At 35.2% G+C, this 16,507-nt stretch overlaps 1 protein-coding gene across 1 annotated transcript in view; it reads right to left on the reverse strand.

Annotated features, from left to right (window-relative positions):
- DNER (delta/notch like EGF repeat containing) overlaps window positions 1–16,507 on the reverse strand; it is a 136,832-nt gene that overhangs the window by 49,468 nt on the left and 70,857 nt on the right. Inside the window, exon 5 of the mRNA XM_054206376.1 lies at window positions 3,627–3,772. Within this exon, the coding sequence (XP_054062351.1) occupies window positions 3,627–3,772 (146 nt within the window). The remainder of the gene's footprint in view (window positions 1–3,626; window positions 3,773–16,507) is intronic.

Here is a 16,507-nt window from a genome sequence, read left to right on the forward strand (position 1 = left end):
TCTAAATTTCAGACAAGAGATACGATAAAAGCTCACTTTTTTTTTTTAAACTATAGTAAAGAAGTTGTTAAGATGACCAGAACAAAATAAATGTCTACTCTTTCTCTTGCTGAGAAAGACTTTCAGTATTTATTACAATTGACAGTGAGTTGCTGTAATATTTGAGGAAAACATTGCTGCATGATAATTACATAGCTTGTATTTAGGACTATAGTGTACTTAGGAAACAAAGTACATATGCAGGAGAGCATGCCTTTAGGTATAAATGAGGTTTTTTTATAATTAGCTTTTCTACAAACATAATCAAGTGGATCTATCCCAAAGCTTCTAACCCATATAGAAGACATGGAAGTCATCACTATTCAGTTCAATACATCATTTCTCAGTGCAGAGGCCAATAATTTTGGTGTAAATCTCAAAGGTTCTAATTCTAGCAATAAAATTTCGTATTTACACAGTTAGCTCTTCCATATTTTACATGGGCAAGCTGAAGTTACAGAACAGAGCAATCCGCAAAAGAAATCATTTTATCCCCATACGTAAGCAAAATTGAGGCTCTCAAACCCAATGGATGGCCAAAGTTCACTTGAAAATCCTACACTGAATCAGAAATTCAAATTTCTGGTCTCTCTCTTTGGATTAATACCAAGATTTTTCCTCTTCCATTCACAGATTAGTGGTTTGAGGACAACTTATTCTGGTGTAAAGCTGAGTACATAAATGTGAAAGTGGTATTTATATTGTAGTGATGCCAAGACCAGCATTAGCCTTCTGACACATTACCACTTCTCTTGTGGAAGAATGGCAAGCATGGCAGCAAAGCAGAGGTACAAAGCTCATACAAACGAAGGAAAAGGCATCCCTTTGACTCAGCATCACCTCACTTCACAGAACTTTGTTTGAAGTGGTGAATTTTATGTTCCTTTCAGAAGGAACAATAAATGAAAAAGAAACTTCTGCCATTAAAAGCTTTCCATTTCATATCCACACTCTATAAAAAGCTTCTAGCTGAGTAGAAGCTAAGTTGTGTATCAGTAAGGAATGAGTAAAAACTGGCCAAGACTTCCAGGTTAGACCAGAATCCATTTGTTTATAGTTTTATGCATTCCAGAGGTAGCGGTATGCCACTGCACTTATATCACTGCAGACTGTTAATTACATTCAACTTTCCCATTAAGCAGATGTGTTACTACATTCTTTTATATTAAACTAGATTTGGAATAAAAATATGAAGTACATAAAAACACAAAGACAATCATTAATCTTCTTGGCACTGGAAGCAATGACTATAGCCAGCAGAGCTCTTTGCGTAAAAGAGCTAATACCATGAATAAGCTTCTAAGAAGTTGATTTGCATCCTGCAAGACTAGATTGTGCAAAACAGAATGAATTATAAGTAAAAACAAACAGCAAATCACAAAGGGCATGTTGTAAACCTAAAGAAAATTAAAGTTTCAGTTCTGCAAAACGAAGTGCAGACAATGTGTCTTGTGGGAAACTGACACAATGGTTGGTACACGTCGAGCACATAATCTTGGCAGTTGTTTGCTCCATCGTAAGGGAAATCACCAAGATATTTTAGGACATATCTCACCTAAAATGAGTTAAACAATGTCAAAAAACACCCTGCTTAAGGGAATATGCACCTTCTATTTTTACCTATATTGTTTGTGCTATGCTTGAATCAGTTCTACTATGTAACTAATAGGCTAAAGAGTAAGGAAAGCTGATAGATTTGAAAAACGTTATGGACAAACAGACAACATGACATATTTTTGAACAATCCTAAATTTTTCTATTCATTTTCCAGGGAAAGCAACAAACTACATGTGCATGAGGAGAGGTCATTTATCACTAACAGTTCTAGTCTTAACATAAAAAACTTTCAACGGCAAGATTAAAGGTGGCGACGTACAGGTACTGATTTATCTTTTTATGAGGGACATAACAGCTCCTCTATCTTGCCATGAAGCCAATTTGTCTTTCTTTGTAAATATCATTTTATTTTACTTGCCGTGTCTCAAAGATTTATAAAACATGGATAATTATTAAAGGCCAAATATACATTTTCCTTAATACAGAAAAGCATTAATGCTTCTGCATAGATACAGGAAATAATTTATTTTTGTTTTGTGACATATTACATGCAATAAGAGAAAGAAATTAGAGATATAAAAATGGACAAACATAAAAAAATAGAAAATAAGGTTGTTTATCAAAGGGTTTAACTCTCGACAAAAATTAGAAAAAGGTGACATTTTGATATGCTGTTATATATAGTAAATATATTATTTACAATTGTGAATATATTACTTACATAAATCAAATTCAAGATGCTGACTTCATAAAACAAATATGTTAAATATAGTAAAGCAGAAAAAACTAAACTGGACTAGGCAACAGGACACTGTATCCGAATGAATAATTTATTTGTATACCAGCCAGATGGTGAGGTAGAGTAGCACTTACTTCTAAACACATCTCTCAATAAGTGCATTCACACGTTACCTCAAGATTTTTAAAATTTAATTTTTGAGAAATAAAGTAGATGCTTAATTCTTCCAGATGTTACCACTGCCATGCATATATAGATTACTGTAGCAATTTAATTATTGTTGTTACAATTCAAAACACCATTTTTCTATCAAACATGCTTATTGAGAATTTAAATCAGGAAGTGCTAGCAGATGAACTAACAGTGAATTCCCTAAATATGCCAAATTTTCTATGCTCACAGCAGGCTCACAGCTGTTAATATTTACTCAACAGTTACTATTGCTTTTATATCCCAAATGAATTTAATAAAACCAAAGATTAACTGTGCATATTTGTGCTGTAAATTACTTTTAATCCATAAAATTAAAAAAAAAAAACACGTATAGAAGGTAACAGAGAATACAGGATCTCGTTCACAGAAGGCTGGTTTTGTAAAAGCAGTATGCAGACTGCAAATTTGACACATTTGTTTTTTATTTTCTCATGTTACTAGATGGCACAAATAATTCACGGTGGCCAGTGGAATTGCTGTCGCTGTTGCAATCTCTTGGTGCAGTACCATGTAAAGGAGAAAGCTGTACAGGAAAACTTCCAAACATTACCAAATTACTCCATTCTGTTTCTTCTCATAATTATGCTCAGACAATTCCGTTGCACTGATCAGTGATTTCTGAGCAAGCAATTATCGAGACATGGAGAGATAAGTACTAGATTAAATCAGACCTAAAACCAAAAGAAGGTTGAAGACTTCACAAACTGGAACATACTGGTCTGGAGATTGGGCATCCCAAGCGCCACCACGCGCTCCTCACCTCACAGAGGAATATTCTTGTGTAGTGACAGTAAGATGCACAACGCATTACCTTATACCTAATTTGAATAATTGTTTTTATTGCCCAGGTAGGGTATCTTTGTATCTCACGTCAGTCATTTTCTTACTTCTAAGTGCTTGATTTTTAAGAATAGCAAATAAACACATTGTTACTATTTAGTAACACCTGTGAGCTTTTGAAGCCTATTACACAGCAGCAAGGTATGCATACACTCAGGGGAACAAGTACAATTTACCCTGCATTTATATTATCACGGAATTTTCACCCTACAGGAAGGTCTTGATAAATTCATCTTACCTCATCTGGTTTGGTGATACATTTTCCTTTCCCCGAACACTGGATGTTATCTGAATGGCTTCCCACAGGCATGCAGGTACTGACTTTCACTATCACAGTCAAGCGTAGAGCCACAATGCATTTAGTAACTGAATCGTTCAAAAAACCTTAAAAAAACCCCAAAACATTATTCTTACTATATGAGAAAATACGCTAATACATATTAATGCTCTACTGCTAGACAAATAAATAAAACTGATTGAAACAAACTGTCAACTAAGAACATCGTTGGTCATATGTCATACACTCCTGTCTAAACGCAATGCATGTAAATACAGATTACAGATTCCAGTTCGTTGGAAACAAACACTCATTATATTGATTAACAAAAGGAAGGCAGGCTGGTGAAACAGACCTAATTCCAGACCTCTAATCCGCTATCATATTTTAGGTCTCTAATAATCAAATGCTGCTATCTTTTTGGTGAGTTAAAAATATATTTCCTGAAGTTTTTCAATGACAAGGAATAGTAAAATCAAATTCTGTGGAGAAAAAATTTTAAGTGAATTTCCAGAAGTTACTTCAGAGCTAAAAAGCACACAGATCATAAACTGCATCACACTGGTAACAGATGGACAACCCCTTTGGCTGCATTTTTTATGAAGTTTGCAAGAACAGACATACACAGCTTGACAGCATCTCTTTGTATATATTTGCAATACAAGTATTATTGAATGTCTGATCTGATCACTCTGTAAGGTGATATACTAGGTATAGACAAACAAAACATGAAAACGTGAACATTTGATAAGGAAGACGAAAATTCATGAACGTCTGGTTGGCACTTGTAATTGCATGGAATTAAAAAAATGGCCGAAAGCTATTAAAACACAGTGGAGCATAACAACATCCGTATCACCCGTATTTCTAACAGATATACCTGGAAAATAAAGTACATACACAGCCCATGACGTACACAATTAAGTCAGAGTTCATGTCAAAATACACACAGCCTGCAGCTCTCCTTCACTTGTGCTTGGACTGCATTGTTCCACCACAGTGATTAGACTCCTGGGCTCCAGCCCTTCCGTGCGAGGCATCAGTTAGCTGTTTTGTTGTGGGCGCTTGTGGCAGAATAAATGTGCAGTGACATAAACGTGCGTTTGGTATAGGGCATATACTGCATGCAGAATATATGCATTAAAAAAACCAAAGATACTTCCATAAATTGTCAAACTTAAATTTGACGGACTGTCCTCAATGTAGGTAGACTTCTAAGGGTCTAAGACTGTTTGTAATATCAGTATGGAAAGTTACAGACGCAGAACCATTGCAGGATTATACTTTTCTTTAGAAATTAATAGAGAGAGAATTTAAGTAAAATTCAATGCTTTTTTTAATCTAAATATCCTTAATTTTTAAAAGAATGACAGTAAATAGATGCAGGAAGTGTTTGACATAGAATGCTTTTTCTAATATATTCCACTTTAAATTCTAGAATCCATTCACAGCCTAAATCTCAAAGGAACTTCAAAGACACGGTCTAGCTTCTTGCATTATAGACTGGAGATAGCATAGTATTTAGTCAAGCAGAAAAAAAATAGTACAAAATATTTGTAATGAACAGCAATAAACCGAGGTTTCATGAAACGCTCTGAACTGCAGGTGAATTCTTTTTTCAGAACAGCTGCTAAACATTACTTACATTCTGCATATGAAAGTGTCAAGCATGACTATTTCTACAAATTCCGTAGAAAATCATATGGAAGACTTCCATTCTTTGCTCTTAATTTTTAGATTTCACTTTTTATAGTTCTGTACCCTTTGAACAATTAGTTTTCTGTGCTAGAAACAATGATCCCTAAACCATATCTTCAAAGCAGGAAAATCTCACATCCAATACAGATGTCATCAGCTTGAGTTTAGCATCTACAAGTTAGCTAAATATTCTAAGAGATAGATTAAGAAAAAAAAAATATTCAGAATGGTTCCAAATGTTTTGGCTAGGGAAGATTACTGTAATCTGCTGACCTCTTCAAAGCAAGCCAATTTATTCTGGCCTTAATAAACACTCCATTTTTACCCATCTGTTCAAAGATGCAGCCAGAATTATTTCCTTTAACAATTGAATGCGATTGTCACTGGCAGTTATGCAATTGTATGTGAATGCTTGGAAGAATGTGGTATTTAGAATACGTCTTTGGGTTCACATTTGCTTGTCTGAAGCAGATTGTTACATATTCTTCAGGACAGTTCCCTAAAGGAATATTAAATCAACCTTCTTTGTACTTTGAGTCTCGTTACTATTTTGGTACCAAAAGCCCTTAAGCAAACCACTGAAAAAAGTCATTATTCCCAGGGGAATGCCACACATTTTCCTGTAATTTCAAATTATCTCACGTAATTTCCAAAGACTAGAAAAATAAAAACACAACTATTTATTTTCACTCTATATAAGTTGCATACGACTTTGAGACCTCTGGGTTTTAAGGCTAAAGGAAGCTTGTCTGATCATCTAAATATGACTCCCTGCTTAACTCAGGTCATAGCACTTCAATTAATTTCTTCTCCAATTCCCGTAACAGCAATGGAACTAGAGTGAGTTTTAAGTTCTATTTTTAACTTCTAGGTAGGAGAATAATTTCAGAAGCATGTTTACAGCTCCCTTCATCTAAGGTCTGGAGAAAAACATTACAGCTGTTTAAAGCAAAAGGTAATTTTGTTCAGTTTAACTTTTCTGGTTTCCTAAAGCTAGTTAAAGCGCAGTGACATCAGAGCATTTTAGGTTGAAGAATTCAGGGTTGAACTATTTACAGTAATAATATGGAAACAGTTTTAAAACCTAATAAATCATAATGTGATGTGAGTAGTCACTTAGATTGCAGCGCAGATATTTTCAAGCTTTGTGCATGCACAGTTGGTAGTCTGAGAAATGCCTGCATGATTTCATTGGCAGTACGCATGGTAAAATACACTACAGCTCATTCCACCCCGGCAGCTTCACCTACTTATGCCTAGGAGCACAAACTGCGTATGCTCCTGTTTCTCTCACATCAAGAATGTTAAGAATGAAAAATAAAGAATACATTGCCCTGTTGCATATCATGCTAATGGAAGGCATAAGACTCAACCTCAAATCGTAACTAACTCTTGCTGCGTACTCAATGCTATTACACACACGGAAGCTCGCCTGTTGCAATTGCCTCCAATGTGTTTCTCTGTATTCCAATCTTAACATATATTCAGCTATCGTTGAAACAATAGATTATCATTTTACATCAGAAATATATAATTGTTCCCTAAATTAAAGTTCTGATTCACTAAAGTATAGGTCTTAGAGTCCACCTAAAGGTTTCTTGGATAAGAGAGAACAACTGTCAAGGGTTTGGGCACTCACTTACGATGAAGCATCAGTCCCCAAGTTTTCAACTTATTTTTAGCATGGTTTCCCAAGGAAATGAGACAGCAGTGGGATGTCTATCAGTTTCCATCTGTTCTCTTTTTCTCTCTCAACACTTTCCCACACCAAAAGCTTTTGGGGTCAGTAGCCAACTTCAACATCTTGCAAAGCAGTGGAGTTCTCAAAGACACTAAGTGCCTACAGCTTCCCTGCACAGTATATAACCATGGCACTAATGGGTAGGAAAATGAAAAAGGTCCCCAGAATAAGGTGATGTCATTTCTTCACCCCATTCCCAGTGGTACAGTACAGTCAGTTATTCATTACGTGGAAAATGGGAAACTGGGATATATACAAATGGAAGAAAACCAGATAGTATCAGTCCTTCAGGAGCAAAGCAGTGGTATCGGGTGTGCACCATATCTTCAGTTCATGTCATGTAGTAACATAATGAAGCTATTATATTTCCAGACCTGATTTCAGTCTCCAGAAACAATACGGCTGCTATCAGAGCATATTGAACCATAGTTTATAAATCTTAGTGGCCCAGGATAGAAGCTACATAAGTATGTCTGCTAGTTCATTCACAGATAGTAGAAAGTTACAGAATTCACCTAAAGAATAAAAGAGCCAAGAAGAATTTTCTCTTTGAACACATCTCTCATCATGTTATCCACCAAGCTAAACAGGAGTCGTCAATATGCTCAATCTTTTCTTTTGTGGACATTGAACTTTGCAGACATAAGAATAATTTAAAGAAAGCAAGCCGGGGAGTGGGGAGCAGAACCACTAAATTTTGATTACAGTACTCACCAGAAAAAGAACAAAGGGAGACTTGAATTCTAGTCCTTCCTCCTAAAATTATGTCCAAATTTTATCCAACATTATTTCACTTCGATAGCACTCACACTGTCCATGTATCATATGGTAAGGCTAACATTCAAGGCCATGAAGACCACAGGCGTCTAACCACCACCATGCATAAGTGCCTTTTTTGATCTAAGCATAAATTAGTAAATTCAGTTTGACTACACAAACCAATTTACCTCTCTTATGGCACTGTATATCACAGTCTCAAACAGTGGTTATTGATCTAGCAAATCTAAGAGCTCAATCTTTCCAATCATTCATGGAAGTCATGTTAACTCATTTTAGAGACCTAAAAAATGAAGAAACGTAACAAGATGCTCTGTAGATGCACTTGATTGTGAAAATTTACCTTTACATGTTGAAATAATAGAGGCATGCTTTTAATTTACAAATAGACAATCACGTATCACCTTTTCCATGACCCGAATGAGCAGGATCATTAATGCCTGTCAACACACTTAGAGCCCTGACACTAACACTGTTCTACCGAATTTGGAAAAACGGGTCAGGAATCCTTTCCTAGCTTGCCTTAGGATGATTATCATACATAAGCGGAAAACAAGAAGTGAGAAACAGGTAGTCAATGACATTTGCAATCTTTGGTGCAGTACTTCCCATGCCATCAGTACCATAGGATACTTGTACTGAAAAGCTGAGATCATTCTCTAATGATACTGCTAGGCAACATAGCATCTGGGGATACAAAAATACAGCTGCAATAACAAAAGTGCTATTTTGCCCACAAATAGCACTACTTATAAGTTGTACAACTCTCCCAAATTCCATATAGATCAGCATGCTTACTGTGCTTTGTCACAGAAGCTTTGGTCAGATACTGCTTTTGAAAGTATATATAGATTTTAGTGAGAATCAGTTCAAGAACTGTTTCAAATACTTTATTTTTCAAAAGTTCACATAAAACAGCAATTTAAAGAACTTTTTGTTGTTAAGTGACTAAAACTTCTCTTTTTTTTTTTTTCTTCTCCAAATTGATATTGTAGTCATATTCAATTTAAAAATAGATATGCTTTCTTCCTTCACTACCAACACTGAAAACTCATCCTGGGCTCTGAAAAATCAAACATATACTTTCTTCTCAGACATAACAATCATTACAATGATAAAGATAAACGTGCTGCTGGTCAAGTTTCTCAGTAAGATCATTGCAATTCTATTAGAGGCAGATTGACAATAATAGTATTACACAGGTGTAACAGAAAGCAAAATTTGGGTGTCGGAAAATAATTATCAAAACTTTGGAAGAAATAGGACACAGCTTGACTTTCAAGCTGGAGCTCAGTTTTGCAGGACTGACAGTTAAAATATATTTATATTTATGAACGGAACAATCCAGTTGGATTCACTTAGCATAGAAAAATCCCCAATACATGTTCCATTACATTCGTTCTATGACAAATGGCAATTTCTGAATTTTACTGTTACTAAAAAATTACCCAAGTTAATAGCTTGACTGGACCAAAACCCATGATAGGATTATGAACTAGTCAGCTAGCAAGGGTACACACTTACACTTATGAAACCACTTGCATACAGCTTATTAAGGAGACGTGACAGTAGCTTAGTGTCACCTTCTGTCGTGGCTTCAAGGACTCTGCTTACTGTCCAAAATAATGGTGAAAGCCCAGTGAAGGGTGACAAGACTAATCTTCTAATAGATTTCCTGTGTCGCAGTTTCCCCATTACGTGCCTATTTATCAGCACCTTCACAATGCTACCAAGCTGGTTGTGAATTATTTTGGGCACAAATGTAGACCACCAGAATCTCTGATACCACACTTCACAAAAGCAGCTAAGTGTGGTGGAATACAAATGACACAGCTGGGACTGCGATAAGGGGAGCTGCAGTACATTGTAAGGCAAGGTTAGCTAGGATTTATCTATAGCGACTGGGTTCAACTTAAAGATTTATGAGTGGCTACCTGACATTTAAATACACTGTACAGTATGTTACACTACTAGCTGAAGATCTCAAAGCATTTTACAAGCGTTATTAAAACATACCTCACACTTTCCTTTAAGTTATGCATTAGTATCCTTATTTTACAGATGAGGTTAAGCAGACTGTCCAAGATCTCACAGTACAAACAACTACATGATCAACTGAAAGTAAATATCTTGACTGTGAATTGGTCACAAAAGTCATATTTGAAGGAAGAAACATCTTAAAAATAAACAAACAAACAAAAAGTATTTCGCCAAGCATTACAAATTTGAGCAGATGAACCTCCAAAGACAGACTAGAAAAATAACTGTTACTTCCTGGAAGTGGCAGTGAATAAATATTAATTTTGAATAATTTACTGATTAATTAAAGACTACTCTAAAGAGTAAAAATTATGTAGATGGTAGCTTAAAACATAATACAAAGTATAAAAAAGTTATTAGTCTAATGTTTACATCTACTTGTATGTGAGACAAGGTACACATGACTTGATCATGAAGGGCAGGGCAGGATATTGATTTTTATCATATTTATAAAGATATCCTTTCTTATATAGTCTAACAGCATTCTTCACAATGGTTTAGATTTCAGCTGAATGCTTAACTTTTTGCCTTATAAGGCCATCTTTTAAAAAAGTCATTGAAATTAACACTTTAATGAACTTTTTACACTGTTCGCACTTTTGCTGCTGCTGCTATTGTTTATCAAAAGGCCATTTTCTGCAAGGTTAGCTCTTACACCCAGAACCCCAGGGAAATGTTCACAGTTGAGCACAATACTCAATACGCCTACAATACGGCCCTTCCAGGCAAATTGCACACGGGGAAAATGAAAACCCCATTAACTGGAGCAGTTGTCACCAAATTCCCCCAGCAGCAAGGCTGACTTGCACAAAAGCAATAGTCACACACACGTCACTGTACATCGGCTGAGCAGCAAAACTCCCTGAACACTCCAACCGCCCCATGTGCAAGGCAATGATGTGACTTAATTTAGTCCAGAGTGAAAGAGGGTTAAGTCAAATGACTGCGCATATGCCATGGGCTAGGAGCTCACGCAGACGCTCAGCTGACACGTGGTAACTTGTTATAGCTAGAGTAACTTGATTACGTGGCTTTCAGTGAATTCAATTCACACATCTCCTATTATGAAATAAAATTGTCCTATTTAATTTTTGCTTAAGTAAAAACAATTTCAACATGCAGCAAACTGCTTTCTTTCGATGGAAATATGTGCATGTTTTAAATACATGTAACAACACAAAATGCACCATCCAAAAGACACAGTTACAACTTGCCTCCTAATCTGAAGTTCTATAGCCAAATAAAAAGAGCAAGAAAATCAGACCGACTTGTTTCAAAATATCTCTCTAGACTATATATTTTTAATACAGGATTTTGTACATTAAGCTTCATTTTGCCTATACAATATACCTGCAGTCATATTAGTGGTGACCACTTGTTAAAGTATGATGAGATGTTGAAAGGAGCTTCATTAAATAACCCAAAGAGCATCAAGAGAGCAAATAACTGCTTAGGGCAGGGATATTAAAGAAAATACTTTGTTGCATTAGAAAGGCAGGACAGCATTTTGCATAAGAAAATATTATCTTCTCTGTAAATATAAAGATAAGGTTCACACACTTTTTAAAATGCACCAGGTCTCTCATGCTTGAGGAGTCAAGCTTTAATTTTCCTTTTTAAGCAAAACTTCAAAAAGTTTTGTGGAATTCAAGCAAGCTGCCTTACAGGTGCTGGCGTTTGAATGGCATCGGTGTCCTTCATCTCACCATAAAGATGCTATAGCATCCATTTTCAAGTGAGTTTGTACAGCTACCAATTTTATTTATGAAGATACTTTAGAAATACATTATAATTATAATTTAAACCAGTTAGTTAAATCGTATTGATCTAAAAGGCTCAGCATCTTGCAGATAAACCTGGTCTACGTCAGCCTTTTTTTGCTGTGATGAAAATAAGCATTACAGTTTAAAGATTTGGCTGGAGGATTTCTTTTCTATTCAGATAAAATATTCATCCATATTAAATGTTAAACCTTCTACCGTATTATCTGTAAGGTCTTATCTGCAAAATAGCAATTTTGCTTATAAATTTCTTATTATTTTATAAGCAGACAATAAACTAAAAAACTAATGTAGTAACATCTCATGAAAGCTGCTTTTTAACCTGCATCATGGAATTACTAAATAAAGCACAATGTCAAAAAGTAAGTAATTTCAAGCTATTTACAATCATTTTTTAACAACTACAGATATACAAACTTTTCTATCATATTACCTATGGGGAAATGCAGGCAAAGTACTAACGCCCAACTGTCTGTTTTACTATTTGTCTGAAACAGCTCCCATCATTGCAGCTTCAGCAGTAGGCACATCAAGGCAGAAAAGCAATTTTTGCAGCATTTTATCATGGAACCTGGTGAGAAGCAGGTTTTGTCAACAGAGTTAATATCCTAATAACCACGAAGGAAAGAAATAGGTTGCATGCACAGAGTGAGCACTGCCAACTCCATGCTCTACATTATGCTCAAAACCTCAAAATAAACACTTCTTAAAATTGAACTGATAATCATACAATATGCAATTTTACTACCTAATTTCCAAATTCACCCAAAAAAAAAAAAACTATGGGTTTTTTGATTACTAGCAAAACTGTACTGTTAAATATAATTTGCTAACTATATACCAGTATAGGTATACCTATACTAGTTTACCAAGTAGACTGGAAACTGTGAAATTGCAACTGACTGTAAGTCTCACATCCACAGGTGTATCTTTTGAGTCCTGAAGCACAGATTTGTTGCCTTAGTGAATAGGTATATTAATTTAACGCCAGGTAAATTAACTGACTCATGAAGAAACAGATGGTATACAGTCACAGTAAAACTTCTAAAATGTGAGTATTAAAAAAAAAAGTTAATGCTTTTATTATGTGTTTGTTTCGGGTTTTTTTCACTATTTTGATAGCAGACTGTTTTCAGAATAAATGTTCCAGTTTTCAATGAGTGTGATTGTGCATTTGGATAAAAAAGATGCGTGCAACAAATCATGGAAGATTTTTAAAAGAGTTGCCATGCAAGCTGAAAATGCCCTTCAAAGTCCTTAAGCAAGGCCTTTTTTATTTTTCTAAAGGAAAATGTTAATACATTATTTTCTCACAAGAGATATTATTCAATCAATTTAGTAAATCTTATGCACTTGCAACAAACATGTATAGAAAAAGATATACATGTTCCTGTAGATGTTCCCAAATCCCATATATTCTCCCTGACAGAGAGAGGTGCACAATGTTGGGTGGATTAGATTCCCCCCAAAACACAGAACAACCAGCACTTTCAACTCACCACAGAGATCCTTAGCTGTAACCTATTATCATGCACGAGAACTTCTGTCTGAAAGACTCATGCACAAACTGGCAGTGCATCAGGGTACTCTTATCTCATTTTTTCAGGCTTGTAAAATGCATTTCATCTGATTTCAATTTTTCAAGTTATATGGCAATGAAGAATAGGTGCGCAACTGTAACAAGGTAAAGTTTTGCAGTTACTAATTTTCAAATATTCTAGCACCATTAATGATAGCATGAAGATATGAAGATCCCAAATTAAAATAAATACTGATGAGACATTTTATAAATATGATAAATGGTTTATACAAGAATCACTCGTTAACTTCAAAGAACACCAGGGCAAATAGTTTGACGCTGTAAGTCTATTGAAGTAAAAGGCAGAATTTCCATGAAATAATATGTTTTAAATGTTGATCCCTTTATTGCCACCTCTTCTTTAAAATTATGATTCATTCCCTCTTCCTTCACTTCCCAACTATCTCTTTGGCAAATCCATAGCACTCCACAGGCAGATATTTTCTGTATAGATATTAAAACCTTTGCTATTCAGAAGTGCCCTCAATAAAATACTTTTTTGTATTTTGTTGTGGTTTTGGGGTTTTTTTAAAGTCCTAAATTTGGGCACAAAACTTTTGAAATTCTTTTGGCATCAAATGAAGCATTTTTGTTGCAAACAGTTGGGCAGAGATCAACAGTTCACCTGGCTTGTACTACAGATCAACCATCTAGTGACTACCTTTGTCTAGTAGTAACCTGACATTAAAAGCCACCAGCACCTTGTGATGTGCCGTGTGCTTCATCCTACACCTAACCCACCTAACCTACTGAGTGAGGCAGTACTTTCAGGGGGCTTTTTCACTTCAAAACCTGAACCTTGTTAGTCTTTTTTCCCCACTGGATAATAAGTATACTTTCTAATAAAACATAATAAATTATTTTAGAAGACTGGCCCATGTGTAGCATCAAATCCTACAGACAAACACATTACAATTACTCGAAGCAAAGCAGTCATGGGAAGAATGTGTTACAGAAGGTACAAGCCAGACTTCAACTTAGTACTCTCCCATCTACTGGGGCTTATTTTAATGGAGTAAACACTGTGATTGAACACTGTAATCATGCCTGCATAATCACAGCATCATAACTCTTTTCCTGCACTGCGAAAGACTGTTTGCAGATGCAGCAGCCATTTTACAGATCACATTTTAGAAAACAGACTGCTGTTTTTTACTTAGTTATGTTACACTCTTCTCCTTCCCTCAAACCCTTCATTCTCAAATAGTGCAGGTAGTGTCTCTGGGGTAAACAGCACTGTGATCGAGGTGTCTATTTTTAGATCTCAGAGACAGAATTCTTTCCAGCCTCTAGACATTGTGCCCTGAATCACATGATTAGCAAATCAGTACATTACTGATGACTTTTGAGTCTTTTCAATCTTGCCAAAACAATTTTACACTTGCTTTGTGTTACCTCATGGTGACACAAGTAATATTTACCTAAATGTTTTATCTTTGACATAACCATCTTATGCAGAAAGATTTGCAAAAAATAATTAAAGTATCTTGCTGAGTAACAAACTTGGAGGCAACACAGTGAAGTGACTCAAATGAGATGTAGGTCAAAAGACACGCACAAAAAACCCACCCAAAACAAACCCACACACTCAGCTCTTCCCCATTTTTCTTTTACAGTTCTAATTAGAAAATTTTTTTAAAGGTCAAAAAAAATTGCATTGTACATAATTCACCAATTAAGAGAAGAATCCTTTAAAAATTCATTTGAATAAACAGAAAGAGACTAGGGGAAGGAGGGGGAAAGTATACGAAGTAAATACATCAACTGGCATGGTCTACAGCCTTCCTGTATGATTCTATGCCTACAGCATCCTACATTATCTTGTGGCCTCGGGATTGTTCTATCTTAAATATCATCAATAAAAGCACATGCTACATTATTGCTTTTTTATATAAAATCATCCACTTTATTGTACCTTAGAATATGTTTGTCTTGTATATCAAGAAACATATGGAACATTGTCTAGAAGAAAAACTGTATTTGTCTGGTCTTATTGAAAACTAAGCTCTTGAAAACTAAAAACTTAAGTGAGGTGCATCAGATTCACAGACCATTTCCATACATCTGGATCAAATCTGAAGTAAAGATTTAGTTATTTTTATATAGACCTTAGCTGAATTACGGATTTCAGTTGAGTTCAGAAAAAAAAAAATCAGCATTTTTCAAACCAAATGGCTGAGTTCGTTTTTAAGATTTACACCCAAGACTTACACTTTGTTGGACGAGAACTGATGATGGAAAGTAAGCGGAGTGTTTCGATATAATTGAGAAGAAAATCCAGAGGCTACTCTGTCTTCTCTTTCTTACAATAAATGTTGATAGGTCACAAACACTTTTAAACTTAACAAATTCATGTTTCAGTTTCCCTATTCCTTTAGTATTTCACCCTTTTTCTGCTCAAGTGTTTTAATAAAAAGAAATTATTCTGGGAAAAGCTATAACTAAATTAAAGCCACATAAAATAATTTACTCCAGAAAATAGTTGATTTATCTCATTACTTGATTATATCATAGCACAGAGTTGCAACGCCTCAGGACTAAAAGAGATGCAGACAGAATATTTCATATTCATTTTCTATTAAAAGCACTACAAGTAATCTGTCCATTTGCTAAAATAAATAGGATTTATAAAAATTCAAATGCACTATACCTGCTCTCATCTTTACTAAGCACCCAGATGCTTCTATTCCTGAATGTATCGCTGTATTATTGGAGTCTTTCTGCTGCTCCATGCATATGTATTTCTGATTCACGTTCTTTACATAAATCAAATTACACTACAACTGGAAAATTCTACAACAAATTTCACCATCAGGAAATTAAGACGACCAAAGAAAGTATCAAAAACCATATGGAAGTAAAATAAGAGGTCTCAGAAAACTTGAACTACATGAAATAAGCATGATCATTAGTACAATTTTATGATCTAAACCTTGCTTTATATTCACCAAGGAAAAGGTATATTTTCACTTCATGTTACCTAGCACACAGTAAACAATTCAAAGTAAAAATCCTAGTCACAGAAAAACAGCTACAGAGAGACAAGTAGGAGAAGACAAACTATGAAAGACTAAGACAATATTCATTTTAGTTATCTAAATTAGTAGTCTATGCTGTATGGCATGTGCAGTCAAGTGAGCCTTCACAGAGCAACTTAGGCCCTCTATTTGGGAGCTTATAGACCAAGCCATGCTTTAAGTACTTTCATGAGTGCATAAAAGTTACA

The sequence above is a fragment of the Rissa tridactyla genome, chromosome 6 (genome assembly GCF_028500815.1).
Source record: "Rissa tridactyla isolate bRisTri1 chromosome 6, bRisTri1.patW.cur.20221130, whole genome shotgun sequence".
Taxonomy (NCBI): Eukaryota; Metazoa; Chordata; class Aves; order Charadriiformes; family Laridae; genus Rissa; species Rissa tridactyla.